General features: G+C 45.0%; 1 protein-coding gene across 1 annotated transcript in view; it reads right to left on the reverse strand.

Annotated features, from left to right (window-relative positions):
* Spon1 (spondin 1) overlaps positions 1–19,566 on the reverse strand; it is a 291,806-nt gene extending 272,240 nt beyond the window's left edge. Inside the window, exon 1 of the mRNA XM_005075650.4 lies at positions 19,107–19,566. Within this exon, the coding sequence (XP_005075707.1) occupies positions 19,107–19,344 (238 nt within the window). The 5' untranslated portion in view covers positions 19,345–19,566. The remainder of the gene's footprint in view (positions 1–19,106) is intronic.
* Between the last annotated feature and the right edge of the window lie 601 nt (positions 19,567–20,167).

The following is a 20,167-nucleotide window of genomic DNA, read 5'->3' on the forward strand; positions in this document are numbered from 1 at the left end:
TATTTAATACAAGTTCTAAATTCACTGACCCAAGTAACCGGTAGTTGTTGCACTGATCACTGGCTTTGTATGACAATGGCCTGATTTAACCCCTTCCACTTTGTGACTAGTCTTCTGATTTCCATAGAAGAGAGATTTATTCAAGTTTGCACCATGCAAGGTGTCATCTGGAATCCAGGTGTTTTATCCCCTAGTCAAGGCATTTCTCCTGACTGTAAACCACAATGATGATATCTGCACGATGCTTCTAGAAGTCTGGGATTGCCTTCTGACTCAGTTCACAAGGGATAGAAGATGATCTCTGCTGCTGCTTTGTATAGACTTACTTCATATTTCCAGACAGTTGTCTAAAAGCAATAAATAATTTTCATCCCCTCCCCTCTGTGTGTGTGTTTGTGTGCACATGTGTGTGCACATACATGTGTGTGAGAATGCACATGCAAGGGCATGTAGAGAACAGAGTTTGGAGTCAGTGGGTGCTGGGAATCCAAACTCAGGTTCTCATGCTTGCTCAGAAAGTGACTTACCCACTGAGCTGCCTTTTACATCTTTCTAAAACAATATTGAAGATTTGTGGGAAAGTAAATGTTTTAAAAGTTCCAAGACTGGAACTTAATGATTATTTTGAAGAAGTTACTGAGTTTTCTTCTCTCTTCTCTGATAATTTGAAACCCTGAGACCTTGGGGCTAGAAAGATAGCTTGATGGTTAAGAGCACTTGCTGCTCTTGCAAAGGACACAAGTTCAGTTCTCAGAACCCCAGTCAGGTGGCTTAAGTTCCAGAAGATCTGATGCCCCCTTCTGGCATGCAGTACACAAACATACAGGCAAGTGTATGTACACACATAAAATGAAATAAATAAAACTTTAAAAAAGGTATCATGAGACCCACTAGTTCTCATGAATATCAAAAAAAGAAAAACGTCTCTAAGATGATGAAGACAATCTGGAAGCTATTTCCCTTTGAGAAAAAGTCTATAGAAATCACATCATATTAAAGCTAAAAAGGGTTATAGCAGGCATGTTTTACCTAAAAATACCTACATCATTAGCATACTATCTACGCTCACTTCCAAGCATCAGTATGCAATGTAAATGCATGAGTGCATGTGATGTCTTTAAGATCTTAGCTTGGCATATGGTAGGCCGAGGTGAACAGCAATACTTAGGACTGGTGAGATGGCTCAGTGGGGTGCTGACTACGTAAGCCTGATGACCTGAGTTTGATCCCTAGAACCTGTGTAAAGGTAGAAGACAAGATCTGACTCCACAAAGTTGTCCTCTGACCTCCACATGCATGTTATGACAAGCGCATGCCCATATATACACATCACACCCAAATAATAATAATAAAAGAAAATATTCTAAAACAGAGTTCTTTTTAAAAAATGGTAGTAGTTACTATGTTCCACGATAAGATTATCACACTACAATGTGCATTGTGTTTTGTGTTTGTCTTCAGGCTTGTAAGCCTTCAAGGGCTAGAAACACATCTGGCTCAGTGCGGTAATCAGCACAAGGTGGTAGACAACGAAGCCTACACAACAGTGTTGGTAGTCTGCTAGACTCAGCACCACCATGAATGTCAATACTCTTCAAACTGCTGTATAGATTTAGTGCAGTGTAAAATGAAAGTCTCAGTGTGTTTTGTGTGATATTGACAAGCTGCTTCTAAAAGTCATATGGAAATGCAAAGTGCTAAGAATATCCAAGACAACCTTGAGAAAGAAATACAAAGTTGTAGGGCTTATTATTGCCAGATATGAAGACTTACAGAGCTGTGGAAATTAAGCCAGTGCACTACAACAAGGAAATAAAAGTAAGCCAATTAAACAGTGGATGGATCAACAAGGTTCCAGAAAGCAGGGACTTCATTGATAAAGAATGCCCAGCATCATAGAAAATCAATGGTTCAAAGACAACCACATGTGGTCCTCACCACATCATACACAAAATACACCTACACAGGTTGTCATGCTACATGTGAAAGTAAATGAGAAAGCTTTTAGAAGGTGGTATAAGATGATATGCAAATGACCCCTCCTGGTCAGAGAGCATTTGAAGAGGACATAATAAAACACTGGTCACAAAATCTAAGATGTATAAATGAGATGATCCCAAACTATTTTTTAATCAAAACACCATGAAAGGGGAAAGGCAAGCCATTGTGTAAAAGATGTTTGTAATCCTATAGGTAGAATATAACTATATTCTATTTGGATATATCTATATATCCAAAATATATAAAGTCTGGCTAATCAAGAAGAAAGATAACCCAACAGAAAAGACAATAGGCAGATTGCATGAAGTAACACTTGCTGAAGGTGCCTTGCTACTAAAAACCTGTGAAAAATTCTGAACCTCATCAGCCAACAGGGAAACACAAATTAAATTCACAATAAAATACTACTGCATAACTACCAGTTTTACTAAATGTGAGGAATTAATACCAAATGTTGTTAACTGGAACTTTCACACATTGTTGATGAAAGTGAAAATTAACACATTTGCTGGAAAATTCTTCAGCACTTTGTTGAATCTGAACGTACACATACCTGTGACCCAACTACACAACTCTGAAATGCATGCTTATGTGCCCCAAAGACATTTAGAAGAATACTTGAAGTGATGTCACTTGAAGTAGCATCTAACTGGAAACATCACTAAATTAGAATATATAAATGGTGGCATAGTCATGTAAGCAAATGTCTAATGAAAATGAACCAATTGTCCTGTAAATGATGGCATAATGGAATGCAAGCAGCAGGGCTGGGAGATGGCTTAGTCAGCAGAGTGCTAGCCCTGCGAGCATGAGGACCTGGATTTGCATCTCCAGCACCCAAAAGCTGAGCACAGCAGCATACATCTGTAACCAGCATTGGGATGCAGAGTCAGGTAGATCCCTGGAGCTTATTGGCTAGACAATCTGAATCAATGAGCTCCGGGTTTAGTTAGGAACTTTGTCTCAAAAAACAAGATGGCAAATGAAAGAGGAAGACACTGATGTCATTCTGGGGCCTCAACACACACGTGCATACACCCACACGAACACATACATATACTGCACACAAACATACAGTGAGATGGGTGGTAGAGAGTGACAGGGGTTGGGGGAGAGTACAAATGGTATAGTTATAGTTGCATTGGTGAATATTCATGTAAAAGTTCAAAATTAGGTGCTCTCTGGTGCTGGGGTCAGATGTGTAGGAGGAGAAGAGAGAGTAATGTAGAGGGCACACAGATGTTACTACAGCCCTGATCATGTCCCAGTTCTTCATGCGAATGCTGGCACATGGGTTTCTTCACCGTGTGATAATCACTAAGACATATGATGTGATTACATTTTTTCTCTGGTGCCAAATAGCCATCTCCTGTATGTTTATTTAATACACTTGACAAGCTAGCTGTAGGAATTGTTTCCCAGGTGGCTATAAGCTATAAGCTAGCTATAAGCACAGTTTCCCTGCAGGTTCTAGAAAACTAAGACCACACCTTCTCCTGCCTATTAAATATATCACACAAGGTAGAGGATCTGGAGGCTGAGCTGAACTCTGCACGGGGTTTCAGTACATAAATGCTCCATGGGAATGAAAGTATTTCAAAGTTTGATTTGAAGGAAGTCAGAAGGCCCTACCCATCTGGTGGGCTTCATTAGACTTCTCCAGAAAGGCACAAATGCACACCATGTTCTGCATTTCAGGAACAATCAAAGATGACTGCTTAGCAATAAATAATAGTCTTCTCTCTAATGACTCTCCCCTCCCCAAGTGTCTCCCAAGAGAGGCCATTAAGAGAGCCAAAACTTCGAGAAAGATGCTCACAAAGGATTAAAAATACAAAATGGGGGGCGGCTATTTGGAGCCATCCTGTGGGCACACACACACAGGGAACTGGTAAAGGGTAAAGATTCAGGATTAAAACTCCAGAGTTCCCACTGGCTAATTATGACACAGCTGGAAGGCCCACCACTGCCCTGTTCCTTCATTTAAAAAGAGGAGGGGTGAGTGACACTGCCTTTCTTACAGGCGTGTAAAGGTGAATTAAATTCCTGTTGATTGCATTGACCAGCATCTATAACCGGATGAGGATGGTCAAGGAATACTGCGTGTTGAGAGTGATGGTGAGGGGGTGGTGATAGCACTGTGGATGGGGAGAGACGGTGATGACAGTGATGACTGTAATGATAGGGGTCATAGTAATGAGGACCACCATATTCAGTAGACTTATTAGCCCTCAGTGAGTTGGTCCTCAGGGAAAATTATGGAAGGAAAACTTGCAGTCAGCACCATTGAAAGACCACTGGAGGGAGCACAATGGGACAACTATCCTTGGGAGTAGTCTTCACAGTACCAAGTTAGAGAGTGATTTGGCTCAATCCTTACAGTATGCTGAACAGTATTGTGATCCACCATACTCATGTGTGTGGGTAGGTCTTCTTGCTCCTTCAATTTCTACATAATATAGCAACTTGTGCTTATTGAATACCTCTAACTCAATCTTAATTAAATACATACTTGTGAAATTATTTGATAAGCATATGCCTTCCCTAACAATCCAGAGACTTGAGACCATAGACCAACTCTGCCTTAAACTCTATCTTTAACAACTGCATAGTTCTTTTTCTTTCTATTATCTTATTCATTCATTCACTTGTTTTGGGTATTTTTGAGACAGGATTTCTCTGTTTAACAGCTTTGGCTGTCCTGGAACTCACTCTGTAGACAGCACTGGCCTTCAGCTCACAGAGATTTGCTTGCCTCTGCCTCCTGAGTGCTGGGATTAAGGGCATGTGTCACCACAGCCCAGTTTTTGAATAGTTCTTAATGCATAGTAAATACTTCTTGAGTAAGTGAGGAGTGAGTGAGTGAGTGAGTGAAGGCTCAAGTGTCTTCCGTGTACACTTTGCTTGTTTCTGCTCTGGTCCAAAGTTCTTATGGCTCATGGTGTATAACACCAGCCTCCCTCATCCATTTGCTTTTTTTGTTGTTATTTTGCAGTGCTGGGCATCGAACTCAAGCTGGGTGGGGATGACTAGTAAACACCCCCCAGCCTCACCCTTTATTTACTGAGTACCTGCTCTGTACCATCCCACATCCACATTTCTGAAGAAAAAAAGTCACAGCTTCTGCCTCCTAGAAACACATCATCTGATCGCTGGGAGGAAAAATGCATCAGCAGATATGCTTGATCACATGTAACTGATATGGGGGCATGAAAATGGGCTCTGGGGTCTCAGAAAAGGAAGCATCAGAGTCATGTGAAGTGAAGGAGGCTTTGAAATGGAGGAGGCATCTGGGCTGCATGGTCAGTGAGGACCAAGGATCTGTCCAGCGGAGAGAAGGAACACCATCTGGGAAGTAAGGAAGGCATGTGTTCTAGCCTTGGCTCTGGAAACCACTGGGCTGGCCTACAGACTCACCTATGATACCCAGATTGATGGTCTGTGTGGGACCCAGTTGCAAAACTGGAAACTGGATGCTCCACATTTCTCGAAGTCTGCTGACCCCTTGTCTCCACTGAACAGCTTGACCACAGACTCCTATTATCCTAATAACCAGAACCTCCCACCACCCTGTAAAATTTTGCTTACTGCAGTCTCTTGTGCCTGTGACAGTTCCTTTTCCATAATGCTCTCCCATCCAACGGAGGCACCCTACAAACCCCCAAACTCCTTTTGGGCAGGGCTGCATTCTCTTCTCTTGGGGACAGCCTGAGAGTTTGTAGCCTGAATAAGGCTTTGCCTTTGAGTCTGAGTGAAGTTCTGGTGGTTTGGTTCTCATTAAGCCACATAAAAAACAGAACTAATTCTGGATCTTCTACGTTGCAGAACTAGCCACAGGGGCTAGATGAGAGAGACAAGCAGGATATAAATGGTTGGAGGTTTTGTAGGAAGTATGGATGCCATTCTGGAAATGTTGAGGAGCATTGCGGGTCTGTGATGGGTAGTTCCTTCCGTTATAGTTCAGGAAGGCTGCAGGATGCGTGCTTACTGTTTATACTCCCCCTATAAAAGCTACTTCAGTGGGAAGAGGTTCTCTGGCCTGCCTTGTTTTGTATGAGGGTATCTTACATGGAAGTCTGGCCTCCAACCCCCAACCAGAGCAGAGTTCTCCATCCTTTGACATAGCTACCTCGTGTACATGCTCACAGCACCTAATTCCCAAAGAGCTTTCTGGATCCTTTGAACATTCATGTGCCAACAGTCTGACAGAATGTGGAATTCCATCACCCTCCTACCTGCTCTCTGGAGTCTCAGAACCAGAACTCCAGATTCCCAGTCTTCTGGCTCCATCCAGAATCAGGTCCCAGCATCACTTTATGACCAGCCCCAGCCATTCTCATCCTTTGTGTTACTGAGGCGCCTGAGACTTCATGTCACAGCCTCAAGCACAATGGACCTCAGCTTCTCTCTAAACTCATACCATGGGCTCGTAAAGCAGACCACTGAACAGTAAGTCAGCCACAGGCGCGAGGTGCTACCCCATCCTCCTGACTTGAGGAGTTCCAGGAAGCTGAAGTCACATGCTTTGTTAAGAAACTTGGCACCATTCTCTATGCACCCCATTAGGGCACAGCTGCTAGGAAAGGGCTGGTGAGCAGGGAGGCAGGGCTAATAACCTAGAGCAAGAAAGTGTGGCTGGTGGGGTTGGGTTGTGCTGTTTCTTTAAATTCCCTTTGTCAGCCAATATTCTCAGTATTTCTAGGCAGAGATGAATGCCCTTTCCCCATAACACTAAAAAACCCAGAGATTGTTATTGGGGTTCAAACTTCAAGCTGATGATCAGAAAAACAAAGTAACTGGACACTAGCTCTCATCTGAAGCACAGGCTGAAAGGGCTGATCCACACATGAACTCTTCACCAAGCCTCAAACTGCTGCCTCTCCTCAGTGTGGCTGGAGAATCCTGAGACTTCATGCCTTCCTATCCTCCCTAATATTGGGCCTTCCTGATACACAGCCTTCAGTGTGGCTGGAGAATGAATGCCTCCTACTGAATACTGAAGACCCTGCTTCGATCTTTTATACCCCTCTGGTGCTGGGATTAAAGGTGTGTGATCTTTTACTCTTTTAGACTGACTCAATCTCATATGTCCTTAGATGGCCTTGAACAAGGTGTTTACCACCACCTCCTAGCTTCTGGCTGCTAGGATTAAACGTGTGTGTCTGGTTTCTATAGCTTGTGGCTGACTTTGCTTTCTGAATCCCCAGGCAAGCTCTAATAAATCATAAATAATATATCACCACACCTCCCATTCTAAATGAGTTCCAAATGAGACTGTGCACCCTTAAAATGGTAAAGGTCATCTTTACACAGCAGAAGTAGCTAAAAGGCCTAATTCCAAAGTCTCCTCTTCAGGCATGGCACTTTTCTTTTCTTCCAGTTTCCTTATGTGTAAACTAGCTGAAATATTGTATACCTTGTATTGTCATTAGGCTAGCTAATGACTTCATAATCATAAGCCCATAAAAATGTTTGCTAAATCAATAAAATACATTAAAAAATAAATCAGTGTCCTCCATGAAATTGGGATAATAATTATCAGCTTGTGGATTTGTTGCAAGGATTAGAGGAGGTAACGAGTATGAATCATATGCAGTGTCACAATGAAGGCTCATTCTCCTCCCCATGTGTCACCTCCTCACTGTATAGCTTAGAGCCAGATGGAAACTCTGAGCTGAAACAACATGCTCACCAAACGAGAAAGAATGGTGCTAGACTGTGGACCTTGAATATCCCCCAAGGGCCCATGTGCTGGGGGTGTGGAGGGGGTGATGGAATTTTTGGAGGTTTGGGAGGAAGTTCATTTATTAGGATTATGCTCTTATAGGCAATATGGATACTCTGGAATCTCTGTCTGTCTGTCTGTCTGTCTGTCTGACTTTCTCTTTCTGTCTCCCTCCCTCCCTGCTTCCTTCCCTCCATCCATCCATCCTTCCCTCCTTCTCATTGTTATGAAGCAAATAAGGCTTCAGTCCACACATTCTCCCACCATGAAGTACTGTGTTGCAACAATCCCAGACAGACAGAGCCACCTGACCATGGACTGAAGCTAGTCAACATCTCTTCTAGAAAGTTGACTGTCTCGTATTCCTCATTTTCACTGTACAAGAAGACTGACTCCCATGAATGGAAAGTCCTCGTGAGAGACTGGCCATATGTCAGATATTACAGATGAGGGAAGGAAGCTGAAGGGGATCCTTATGGCTCCTTCTATCCTAACCATGTGGCCAATCCCCTGTCTTCCTCCTTGAGCGCAATCATGAGTGACAGAGCCCAGATCCAGTCTGCCTCTCTCCATGCCCTAGTCCCCTGGACACCTGACCCACAAAAACTAATCAGAGTCTATGTTCCTGAGATGTTTCAGCGTGGAGTTAGAGAGCAGGGGATTTTCTTTTAGTCACAGAACTAGCTGAGGGACTCTTCACTGAAGGTTGTTGGCAGATATCCTCTCTGTAATCTGGGGAGAAATGATTGTAATAAGGAAAGTAATGACGACAACACAGAATCACGACTAATAGAGGAAGGATGGAAGGGGCAAAGCAAAGCTGGTGGAAAGGAGAAGGAAACATGGGTGGAGAAGGGGGTTGGTAATGAGAATGCTTGAGCTTCTAGCTTCATTAATGCCTGAAGCAAGACCCGAATCTGGGCTTCCCAAATATGGGAATCACTGTGCTCCAGTTCTTTGCCCCGGTTAGTTTAATTTTGTTCCTATCGGTTACAATAATAATAATTATTATTATTATAAAAATATTATTATTATAAAAAACACTGGCTAATTTTGAAGCAAAGAAATCAACAAATCTGCATGGACCGTAAGAATCATCAGCAGTCTGTTAGTTAGTCCCTGTCACTATGATAAAATACCTGAGTGAAATCAATTAAAGGAGGAAAGATTTTGTATGGGTTCATGGCTTCAAGGGATTCCGTCCATCTGCATTAGTTAGGCCCATTGCTTTTAAGCATAAGGCAAGGGGAAAGCATCATGGGAGAAAGTCATGGGAGAAGAAGCTGTTTACCTCAGGGCCACCAGGAAGCAGGGAGGGGAGAAAGAAGAGACACAGACAAGACAGACTCTTCAAAAGCATGTATCCAGTGACATATTTTATCTAACCAGCTGTGAGAGTGAATTTTGACAGAATCTAGAGCCACCTGGGCAGAGAGTCTCAGTAAGGAATTGTCTAGATGGTTGGCCAATGAGCATGTTTGTGGGGATTGTCTTTAGCCAGTGTGCATGAAGACCCAGCCATGAAGCAGACAACACTGTTTCCTGGTTTGGGGCCCTGGACCGTATAAGACTGAAGAGAGCTAGCTGAGCCCTAACATGCATCCATGCATTCTCTCTCTGCACTTGAATGTCATGTGACTAGTTTCCATGGCTTCTCACAATGATGGACTAAAACCTAGACTTGTAATCTAAATAAACTTTTTCTCCCCTAAGGTTTTTGGGTTTTTTAGGGGGTCCAGGGTATTTTATCATAGCAAGAGAAATGCAACTAGAACACAGGTCTATCTATGATGTCATTAAGTCATGAATTCATCATTGGATTAATCACTAATTAGGTCAGAATCTTACCTCCTCCTAGCCCATCAATTGTAAATCAAGCCTTAAATTCATAAAACTCCCAAGGGCATTTTAGAGTTATGCCATATGACTGTATCCATAAATTGGGGTGACCCACCAGGGGATGGTAATTAGTCAATAAATGTCTTTGGGGAGGCAACAGGACATTTGCTTCCAAATGCTAAGCTAGATGTAGCTTTAAGGGAAGACTTTACAGGGTGGCTGGAGCTCTGCCCTAAGCTCCTCACCTGCTCAAGACTCTGACAAACTGCTTAGATAAAGGTTTATTGGTCCTGTTTGTAAGAATTGTGGCTAATCTAAAATAACACTATGTAGATAAACTACCCTGTGACAGAATCAAGATTCCGTGAATGATTGACCATTGGAAATTCAATGGGAACGCATATAAAAAATGTTCAGGATGGGGTGGAGGACACATGCCTGTAATCTCAGTACTGAGGCTGAGGGCAAAGTGGTTCCTGAGTTGGAGGCTGGCCTAGGTTTATAGAGCAAGACCTTGTCACAATTCCCTCTCCAAGCAGGCCAGTTACACCAACATAGGTTAATCTATCAATCAGTTTTCACTTACTATAGCATAGTAGCAGAAACAATTAGCAAAGAAACCAGTTATTTTTACTTATAATTCTGGGAATGTAGTCCAGGGTTTCATGGCACCATGGATTGGGGACTGCTGTAAGAGTGCTCCATTATGGCAAGGTCAGGAGGTGAGAAAAACTGCTTAGAGCTTGAAGTAAGAAGTAAGGAGAGAGTAAGACCATAGAGTCATGACACACCATCATCCTTGAGACCCCACCTCCTAAAAGGGCACAGTGCCTTTCCACACCAGCATCCCGGAGACCAAGCCTGGAATAGACCTTTGGAGGCTATCATCCACATGTGAGCAAACCATCGCAGTTAGGAAAGGCAGCGAGCGTCCCAGAAAATAGCAAACATCTGAGTTGGCTGCAGATTCCAGAGCACAACCAGGCTGCCAAGAAAGCAAACACAAGCCCTGGCAAGCACACACGTGCACAGTGTCCAGGACAAGAAGAAAATCATTTTGTCCCCATCAGAGCACATCTGGAGTACAAAGTGCAGGAAGAAGAATGTCTCCAATAGGGACGGTCGAGGAGATAGGACACGGCACTTTAGTCAGAAGAGGGGCCAGGGCAGAGAGCTATTTACCCACATGCACCTCAGGGCCTGACATATGGCCAAGGAAACATCTTATTTTGTGTGATTTCAAAAACCAGAAACTCAGAAACATTTGCAAGGTCCATGGGAGGCAGCAGAGAAGAAATATGGGGTCAACGTGGCTCTGGCTTCACCAGTCTGTAGGTGTCACTGCCCAAAGGGGCTCACGGTTCCCCTCTGCACATTGCCAAGACAGAGGAATGACAAAACTGTGCCAGACCCGAGGGCATTTCAGAGGTGTCAGTTTCATGTTACTATAATGTAATTCCAGAAGCAACTAACATATAAAGGAAAAGGGTATCACTCAGAAACAGGATGGGGCAGTGGTGTGGGGTACTGAAACTGAAGTGGTGACAGGTGGTGTTGGGGAAGCAAAGGAAAGGGGACACTTCCCTTAAAAAAACGGATATAGTCTTGGAATCCAGTTCTTTGTTTGCCGATCATTACAGATGGTTCCAGGAAAACTCACCTTAATAATCTGTGTGTGGGCTTGAGTATCTGCCCCGAGAACCCAAGTGAGGGCCGCAGCCTTCCCTCTACCCCTTGCCTGCTGTTGCCCTGCTGCTCACTTCTGCTTTCTTACACCTGCTCGCCCTTGCCTTGCACACCGCCCATCTATCTGTCCGTCACCCATCCCAGCCTCTGCCCCAGGACGATGGCTGTCCTTTCTCTCTGCTGCCACCGTCTGGACAGCCTTGACCTCTTCCCGTGCCATCCACTGCGGCTCACCTTTCTGGCTGGGAGAGACATTGTCTCTCTCTAGCCTATGCAATAAGGAGAGGAGGGTGCAGGTCTTACACCGGGACCATTGGGTTTAAATAGCACCTTCCTCCTCGGCAAATAATGATTCAGTGCCTGCTGTCCACACACGATCCTGGGTACTGGAGATAAAATAAGAAAGAAAAAGTCTTTGCTCTCATAAAGCTTGTATTCTAGATGGAGGAGGCAGGTGATTAACAAGATAATTTCAGAGAGAGCTTAAGGGATGTGAAAGAAATAAATCGGGGGTGGGGGGAACCCAACGGGAAACATAAAGTGGTGGTCAGAGAAGCCCTTTATAGACGCGACTTAATACACAAAGACTTAGGAGGAATCAGTCAAAGGGAGGTCTGGGAACACACACTGTCCCTAGAGGCTCCCAATTGGCTTGCAAAGAGTAATTAGGAAAGTCCTGAAACAGGAAGAGAAGTGGTAGGGTGTGGGGTAGGGGGCGCTCCCTTTAGCACCTGGACTTTATTTTCAACTGGGTCCGCTTCTGACTCCACCCATTTTCCCAAACTGCACACGGTGATGGGATGATGGGTTCTTGAAAGTCTCCCCCATTTCTTTCACATCATCCTTTAAACAGATTTGTAAGGCCCTAACCCACGCTGGGTCTCCCCATCCCTGACTGGCCTACAACAAGGGCCTAGGCACAGGAAATTTCTCTAGACTTCTCAGTAGTTTTGGAATCTCAAGTACATGAAGCTTACTTGCAAAAGGCTTCTGGGGTGGGTGCTCCAATCCCGGCCTTGTCTGCTCAGAACCTCATCTAAAACCTGTTGTGAAAATGGAACACTTTATGCCAACAAAAACTCACTAGGCATCTCAAAGAGTTTTTAAGAGACCTTAGCTGTAAGTGTTCCGAAGTAGGCGAGGTAGAGAAAGAGATGAGATGGTCAGGGGGGGGGCATCAAGTGTTTCTAGTCACTTCCTACTCCATTTACTGCATGCTTGCCGGGATGCTACATGGTCTTAGTTTCCCTACCAGTCACATGGTGGAGACTTCCTACTTTCCTGCCAGTATGTAAGGAGGAGGGATCACCAGTTTTGTCTGCTACCCGGATAAAGAAGCAGTCTTCCAACACTGGAGGGAGAATAGCTCTGGACTTATCAAGAGATGCCAAATCGCTTCTATCCTTACTAATGGAAATACCTGGAGGGGCACATAAATCAGACCAGAGTGGAGCCGCTTCTGTGTTGTATGTGATGCACAGTTTCAAGGGATCTTGGAGGGATAATTTTGACTTATACGATTTAGCCTTTCCATCTGCCCCACGAATCTCAGCCTCGGGTAGGATAGGTATTCATTGCACTCAAATTATTTTGTTCATTCTCATTCTGAATGAGAATGCCCTGGTGCCTTTTCCTTTTCTCTTCCCACACATGCCCATTGCTTTCTTGTTCTTCTCACTTCTTCCTTCCTTTCTTTTTTTTCCTTGCTGAGGAAAAAGTAAGATACACTTACACAAAGACACCATTTTACTATACAGACTCACACAAACCACACACACATTTTTACATGTACACATCCAACATTCCTTTCTCTGCCAATGGATTAAGTAGCAATATCAGCTCACAGCTGCATGAATCGCACCTAGGAGACCCTTCACTAAACAAGGGAACATGGAAGGAATATGACTGTCATTAAAACATGGGGCAGGGCTGAGCTATTGAGAGCAGTGGCTGCTCTTTCAAATGACCTGGGCTTGATTTCCATCATCCCCATGGCAACTCACAACCGTCTACAACTACAGTTCCAGAGGATCAAATGCCCTCTTCTGGCTCCCACAGGTACATGGTACACAGAGATATGCAGGCTAAACACTCACACAAACAATTTTTTAAGAAAATGTAACAGTCTCAAATTGCTCCCCTAAATCTATTTCTCCTTCATCTTAAAAAAAAAAACCTCTCAAGTATTAGCAGAATATATATCCTCAAAACTCAACGCTATATTTCCCAGACTCCCTTACAGCTGAATGTGGGAACATGTCTAGAAGGGTTGGATACAACTTCAGAGACACACGTTAAGCTAAAACTGTCCTCTCTTTCTAGTCCTCTCCTCAGCATTATTGTGACAGATGGAGTTTGGCTGTGAGAGCAAGTTGGTTACGATGATCCCTGGAGTGTGCTGTCCAATGAAACAACCTGAAGCCTCATGAACTTGGTGTTTTAGCCAGTATCTAATAGAAAGAAACAAATGTAAAATGGTTGATACTAATTGTAGCAACATATTTTATTTAACCTAATATGTATATATATATAATGTCTATTTCAAAATGGAATCCATTTGAAAATTGCTAATAAGAGCTGTGCTCTTTTTTTGACATGAATTCTTCAATAACATTACAGCACATCTCATTTCAGGCTAGGCACACTTCAAGTATGTAGTGGTCTCGCTTCCCTAGCAGCTACATAGCTGGATAGCAGGATCCTAGAAGAGGGCAGAGCAACAAGGCTGAAGGCACCTGAGTCCCTGGGTGGTATTATGAAGGTCCATCATGCCTGGCCTCCTATTTATCTTGCATGAAACAAATCATTTGGGGTCCCTTCATAATGAGCTTATAGTAGCCTATGTCTTGACTAAAATAAGAATTCCCCACATAGAAATTGATCTTGACCCATATCTTGTATTCTGTAAAGAATACAAATGGGGAGTGTGTTAGCAAAAATCTCTTGATTTTAGCTCCTGTGTGTGGACATAACATCCTAACCTATGGTTCCAGTTGAGAGTCAACTGTAATGGAACAACAACTTAACTGGACATGAGAACACTCAAATTGAAAAACTTTTATTAACTATGCCTTGTTTTACATGTTCTGATGTTTTCCCCTTTGCCTGACACGCAAAAGCAATAAGCAATCTCCACAACCATTGGGCATCCGTCTTGAGGCAGCTTTTGAACTCCCTTTTGAGTTTTCCAGACAGGATCTCACTATGTATGTCAAGTTGTCCTCAAGCTCCTGATCCTCCTGCCTCAGTTTACTGATGGGATGGCTGCATGCACACAGCCAACTTTGGTAGTCTTTTTTATTTTTATAATCGATTTGAACTAAATATTTATTAAAAGGGGTAATAATTTAAAAATTAAAATCACACAATAAAAGAAAAAGAATAGTACAAGACTAGAAGAAAGATGGGAATGCTTGTTTTTAAAAAAAAAGCAAGCCCAAACAAAAGAAACTTTATACAAAAGGTCTTTCCCGGCTTCAGTTTCTCAGCTCCTACATATGTTAGGCTCAAACATAAGCATTTACAAATGTGCTATAACTCAACAGCATGTGGATGAAAGAGTTCAACAAGTTAGGTTTTGTTTCCCCATCCACTTTATTTCTGCCTTCCTATGAAGGGAATCTGTTAAAGACCTCAAGGCCCTTTGTGTTCTAGACTGAACTTCTGCTTATGGGGAAATGCAATTTGAAGTCTATAAGAAGCAAAAGCAGGAAGCCTCCACTGCCTTATTCCTCTGTGTCCTGTGATGTGATTTTCTTGATTTGTCAATCCTGTTCCCCTTTAAGGAAGTCTCATTACCCAGAAAGCTGCTCCTAGCTTGGTAAAGTGCTTCTACTTCCAAATCAGTTAATGGATTGACATAGAAGACTAGGAAGGAGTACAGATTGAAGGGTGGTATAGACCCAAGACTGGCTCCTGATTTGTAGTCACGTGACTGTGAGTCAGGAATTGGGCCTCTCTGATGCTAAGTCTCATCTATAAAATGGGAATAGAATAAACTGTCTCACAGGACCGTGAGGAATAAGAGAGCTGAGTGGGAAAAATGTAGCACAATGTATTTCCTGGTGTCATGACAAGCATTCTTTTAAACTTCCAAATGAATCCTCTCATATGTGCATTTATATGTGCACACACACAAACATACATATTACACCCAGTGTGTGCTGACTTATCTTGACTCTTATCTCCAGTTCTCATGATGCTTTAGGGGTGCCCTCCCCACAAATGCTCTCACTTTACAGACATGGGAGCTGTTGTTCAGAGACATGTAGTGGATTGCCTGTGGTCGCACAGTGACTATGTAGTCAAGCAGAAATCTAAAACTAAGTCATGTATCACGAAATCCCATGCTCTCTCTAGTAGGGCTGAGGTGCCTACTCCCTCTAGCAGTGTGTGTCCTAAACTGGGACAAAGAAGGGCAAAGCTGCTTTGGAGGTCTCCAAACCTCCGGGTTTAAATAAATCCCCCAATTATGCCCACAGTTGGACCGGCTTTTGAAATCACTTGAACATTCTTTTCCCATCAAGTTCCTTGAAATTTCCCTCTAAAGAGCATCTAGGAAAAGACACTCTCATTAGCCAGGGTCTGACTTTATTTTCCCAATAAACAGACCTTCGCTCAGACAAAAGAGCCTCTTTTATTTTCAATCAATTCGTGAACATTTCAACTGATTTCCTGCTATTTGGCTTGAAATTGTGATCTGGGAAAGGCTGGCCCTGCAAATTGTCGCCCTAGAAGAGAAGCCCCTGGAGTATCCTCAACTTGTTATTTTTAATCACTGTAATCGCCTTTCAAAGGAGGCTCTGGCCAGAAACAGAGTGGGTCTTTCAGGGCTTTCTAAAGCACAATTATGGCAGTAGGGTGGGGGCGGCTAGAGAAAGGGGATAGGGAGGGAGGGTAGAGAGCAGGGGTGGGAGAGAAAAGGAAGTCAGTACAGCACTAGCAAGTTGGAAAAGGCTGAATAACTGTCCCAACTGCACCCAGGCTGTGGAGAAGAAGCCCCATGATTCAACTGATTAAAATGGGGACCTTTTATTCAAGACTAGAATAGCCAAGGGCTATCCTCAGACTGGAGGGGGGCGCACAACAGAACACAGATGCTGCTGGGTGATGAACTGAAATAAAGGGCAAAGATTGGAGGCAGGAAAAGGAGCCATTGACTCCAAGGATAGTGATGGACGTTAAATCAGAAAAATAAATAAATCAGGAGAATGTTAAGGTCTATAAACCTAAGTCAAGTTACCTAGTAGAACACACTAAATTTACTTTTAATGTGATATTTTGTCTCAAACTAAGCTGGGGCATTTTCCTCATAGCTTTGAATCTGTTGTGTTAATTACAGAACACTTACCCAAGAGACCTCAGCATGGCTCTCCCAAGGTCTTTCTTTTAAAATATCATGGCCATTGAAGGGAGAAAAGATGGTATTCCCACCTACAGCCTGAGCAGGTATCACAATTCCAAAGTCTAACAGTGCAGGCTAAAGAGTCCAGGACTCTTCCCTGATCTGGTCTCAAGTCATCCCTGCTAGGCCTTGGCTTTTACCTAAAAGTTCTGGAATGACCCTGGCAATGTGATTATGGAACATACCCCCCTCTCAGTGTTGCAGAGAGCATTCAGCCAAACAGAAGAACAAGGAGGACAGGAATGAGAAGGGACTCCAGGATGCCCCTGCTTAGCTGAAATCACACCACACACACACACACACACACACACACACACACACACACACACACACACAATCTTCTTGGGTTTAAATTAAGATTAGTCATAGACAAGGCCCCTAGTATAGAGAAATCACCATTTATTCATTCATTAAAGTAATTCACAAGGATCCAGAAAAGGGCAGCCATTTGTTTGTTCACTGGTAGTTGGACTGCAGCAGTGTTGACAAACTTTTAAGCCAGAGCAGTGCACACACAGGAACAATGAGCCTAGACAAAATCCCTCCACTTTTAAGCCTATAAAGAAAAGTCTCACACCCTTCCCAGACTAATGAGTTTTTGAGTATCTACTGTACCTCATACACACTCACCTTTGTTTGATGAAATGGCTCCCCCACCGCACCCCCAGCTAGGAAATAGGCTCAGGGAAATTAAATGGCCTGCACAGAGTCACAGAGCTACCAAACCCAAATGCTCTTCATTCCTTTCCCTGCTCTTTCCCCAGTAAACTCGGACTTGTGTTTAGCAGGCCCAAAAGGCGAATGAGGTTTTTCCCTTTTGGCTGATCTTCCCAGGTTTGCAGAGTACCTGGTTGTCCCATACATCTCAGGTCCGAGACTCCTCCCACCAAGCTGCTACTCCCTCCCTGACTGGGTGTTTTACACCCAACACCTTTCTTTCTGAAGAAAGAAGGATTTTGTGGACTCCCGGAGGATCGAGGCAGATCCTGGCCAAGGACTGAGGACACTAATGCGCGCCGAGAGCATGACTGAGTTGCTCGGAGTACAGAAAAACAGGTTCACAGGCCCAGGGAAAGAGAAGCAGCTTTCTGGGGAGTGTGGTCCCTGGAGCCCAAACAGCTGGCACTGCCCCAAACTTCCTCCCAATGTTTCCAACCATTTCCTCTTGACCGGGGGTGGGGGGTGGGAGCAGCAGATGGAAGCCCAGTTGTCCCAACAAGGGCTCCAATGACCTGCTCTTCCCCTTGAAGCACTAGGGCTGAGTTAAGGTGAAATGCCCTAGTGGAATCCCAGACAAAATCTAGTAAGTTTGCTCTGTGTCCCGCTTGGAGACAGGCAGCTAGCGTTTGTGGGGTTGTAGAAAAGATATCTGGGTGAATAGAGACATACTGAGCAGGAAGGTAGTGGAACATGAGGATGGAGTAGGGTGTCTCGGAGTCTTCAGGTGGGTGCAGGCCTAGCTGCTGGTCATGCCAGAAATCGCTCACCTACTTATATACCCCTTCCCCGTGCTCTGATCCCTGATCTCCACTTATATACCCCTTCCCCGTGCTCTGATCCCTGATCTCCACTTATATACCCCTTCCCCGTGCTCTGATCCCTGATCTCCACTTATACACCCCTTCCCCGTGCTCTGATCCCTGATCTCCACTTATACACCCCTTCCCCGTGCTCTGATCCCTGATCTCCACTGAGCTGCACAAAGCTGGGCATCTCCAGAGCTCAGTTTCCGCTGCCAGAGACAAGGTTCCACCACATTCAAGGAGTCTTGGGAACCTTGTGTCTCTTTTCAGTCACCAAGGCCACCTTCCATTGAGAGACTACCCAGGGTTCTCTGAGGATCCTATTTTCATTGGAACCTGTCCTGGAAATTCAAGGGTCTCTTGGTCTCCTGAGACATGTGAATAATTTGGGGATCTTTCTGTGGAGCCTTCAGGTTCCTCCTCCTTGTACCTTAAGACTGGTTAGGGACTCCTCCAGGGACCCCTTTCTGCTTGATCCAGAAGCTGGTTTCTCTCCTTCAAGGATGGAAGCCACTGAGAGAGCTGCCCTGACTGGGACCCATCTGAGTTACCTTCTTCCCCAGAGAGTGATCTGGAGAAAGGCGGGTATACTTCACTCCAGCCAGCAGCTGGAGTGGAAGCCCAGCTCCTTCCCATCAGGCTGGTGTGGTGTGTGGCTCCCTGTATTCCCCGCCCGCCCGGGAACACCACGTTGGAGACCCGGGCTGTCTCTTCTGCCCGCGGTCCCCGCGACCGCCTCCTCTTCCCCCAACACTGGCTTGATGGGTACAGAGCTGGCAGTTAAGGGGCTCAGAGCAGCCAGGACACAACCCTGGGCAGGGATGCGCAGATAGGATGCGCCCTGGGACTGCGCTTCAGGCTCCAACCCAGCTCAGGTCAGTGTCCTAGGGGGTTGGGGATCCCGTGTCCCCAACAGCACTCGACTTACCGCGGTAGCTGCTTCCTGGCTTATAGAAGTCAGGGTCGCCTTCCACGCGGAGGCTGAACTCTGTGTATCCCTCACGCCTTGTGCCCTGGGCGCGCAAGATGCGGCTGCAGTAGCCCTCCGACTTGGACACTTTGTCCAGGGTCTCATCTGAAAAAGCCAGCGCTATAGCCAGGGGTAGTGCCAGGGCCAGCAGCGCACGACCCCAGCTAAGCCCCAGGGGCGCAGGAGAAAGCCTCATCCTCGAGGGCCCCACAAGTTTGTGCTGATGTTGTAGACCCTCGTCAGGACACTCCTGCCTGAAGTGATGCGGGCGGCAGAGGCGAAACCTGGAGGAGACCGGGTGGCACTGGCTGTGGGGAGACCGAGCCCGCCTCGCTTTGGCGGCTGCAGAGAGCTGCGCTGCTCTGAGCCGAGCCGAGCAAGCGGAGCCGAGGGGCGGGCGGTGGCGAAGGAGCGCGAAGAGGGAGGGCTGGTTGCGCCCGGGTCCCCCAGCGCAGCGCTGTTTTGTTTCTGAGCTGGCGATTAGCGGGCGCTCTGCTGTTTGTTTTGCGAAGCTAGATTCCCAGGGTCTGGTAGGAGAAAGCAGGAGTATGCAGACACGTGCAGGCTCAATTTACCCCGCCATCAACAAGGCTGCTTCCTCAGCTCCCAGCAATATCCTGGGCCCTGTGCTCTGAGGAGGGAAAGCCTGACAACTAACTTTTGTTGCACACCTACTCTGTGCAAGGCTGCACTGCTGCAAGGTTTCCCCGGGGCGGCGTCAGCCCACTACCTGCACTAGCGCCATACACGGTAATCCTTACTTATAGACAAGCAGATAACTGCGGGCCACCTTCGCTGTCCTGGCTTGATGCCTCCATTGCTCTTCCCAAGTCACTTTAAAACATGTCACGCTGGAGGACCAGCAAGGAGCCCAGTATCTAACCTGGCACAGTGTCTTGGCCACAACACTTTTGGAGATCTATAAAAACGTTTCTTTAAAAGCCGAAGGGGGAAGGTTTATGCTGAAGAAAATGTTTTGCTACATATTAGTTTATTCATCGGTATACCTATACAATCAT

This window comes from Mesocricetus auratus, unplaced genomic scaffold, assembly GCF_017639785.1.
Source record: "Mesocricetus auratus isolate SY011 unplaced genomic scaffold, BCM_Maur_2.0 Super-Scaffold_4256, whole genome shotgun sequence".
NCBI classification, from domain to species: Eukaryota; Metazoa; Chordata; class Mammalia; order Rodentia; family Cricetidae; genus Mesocricetus; species Mesocricetus auratus.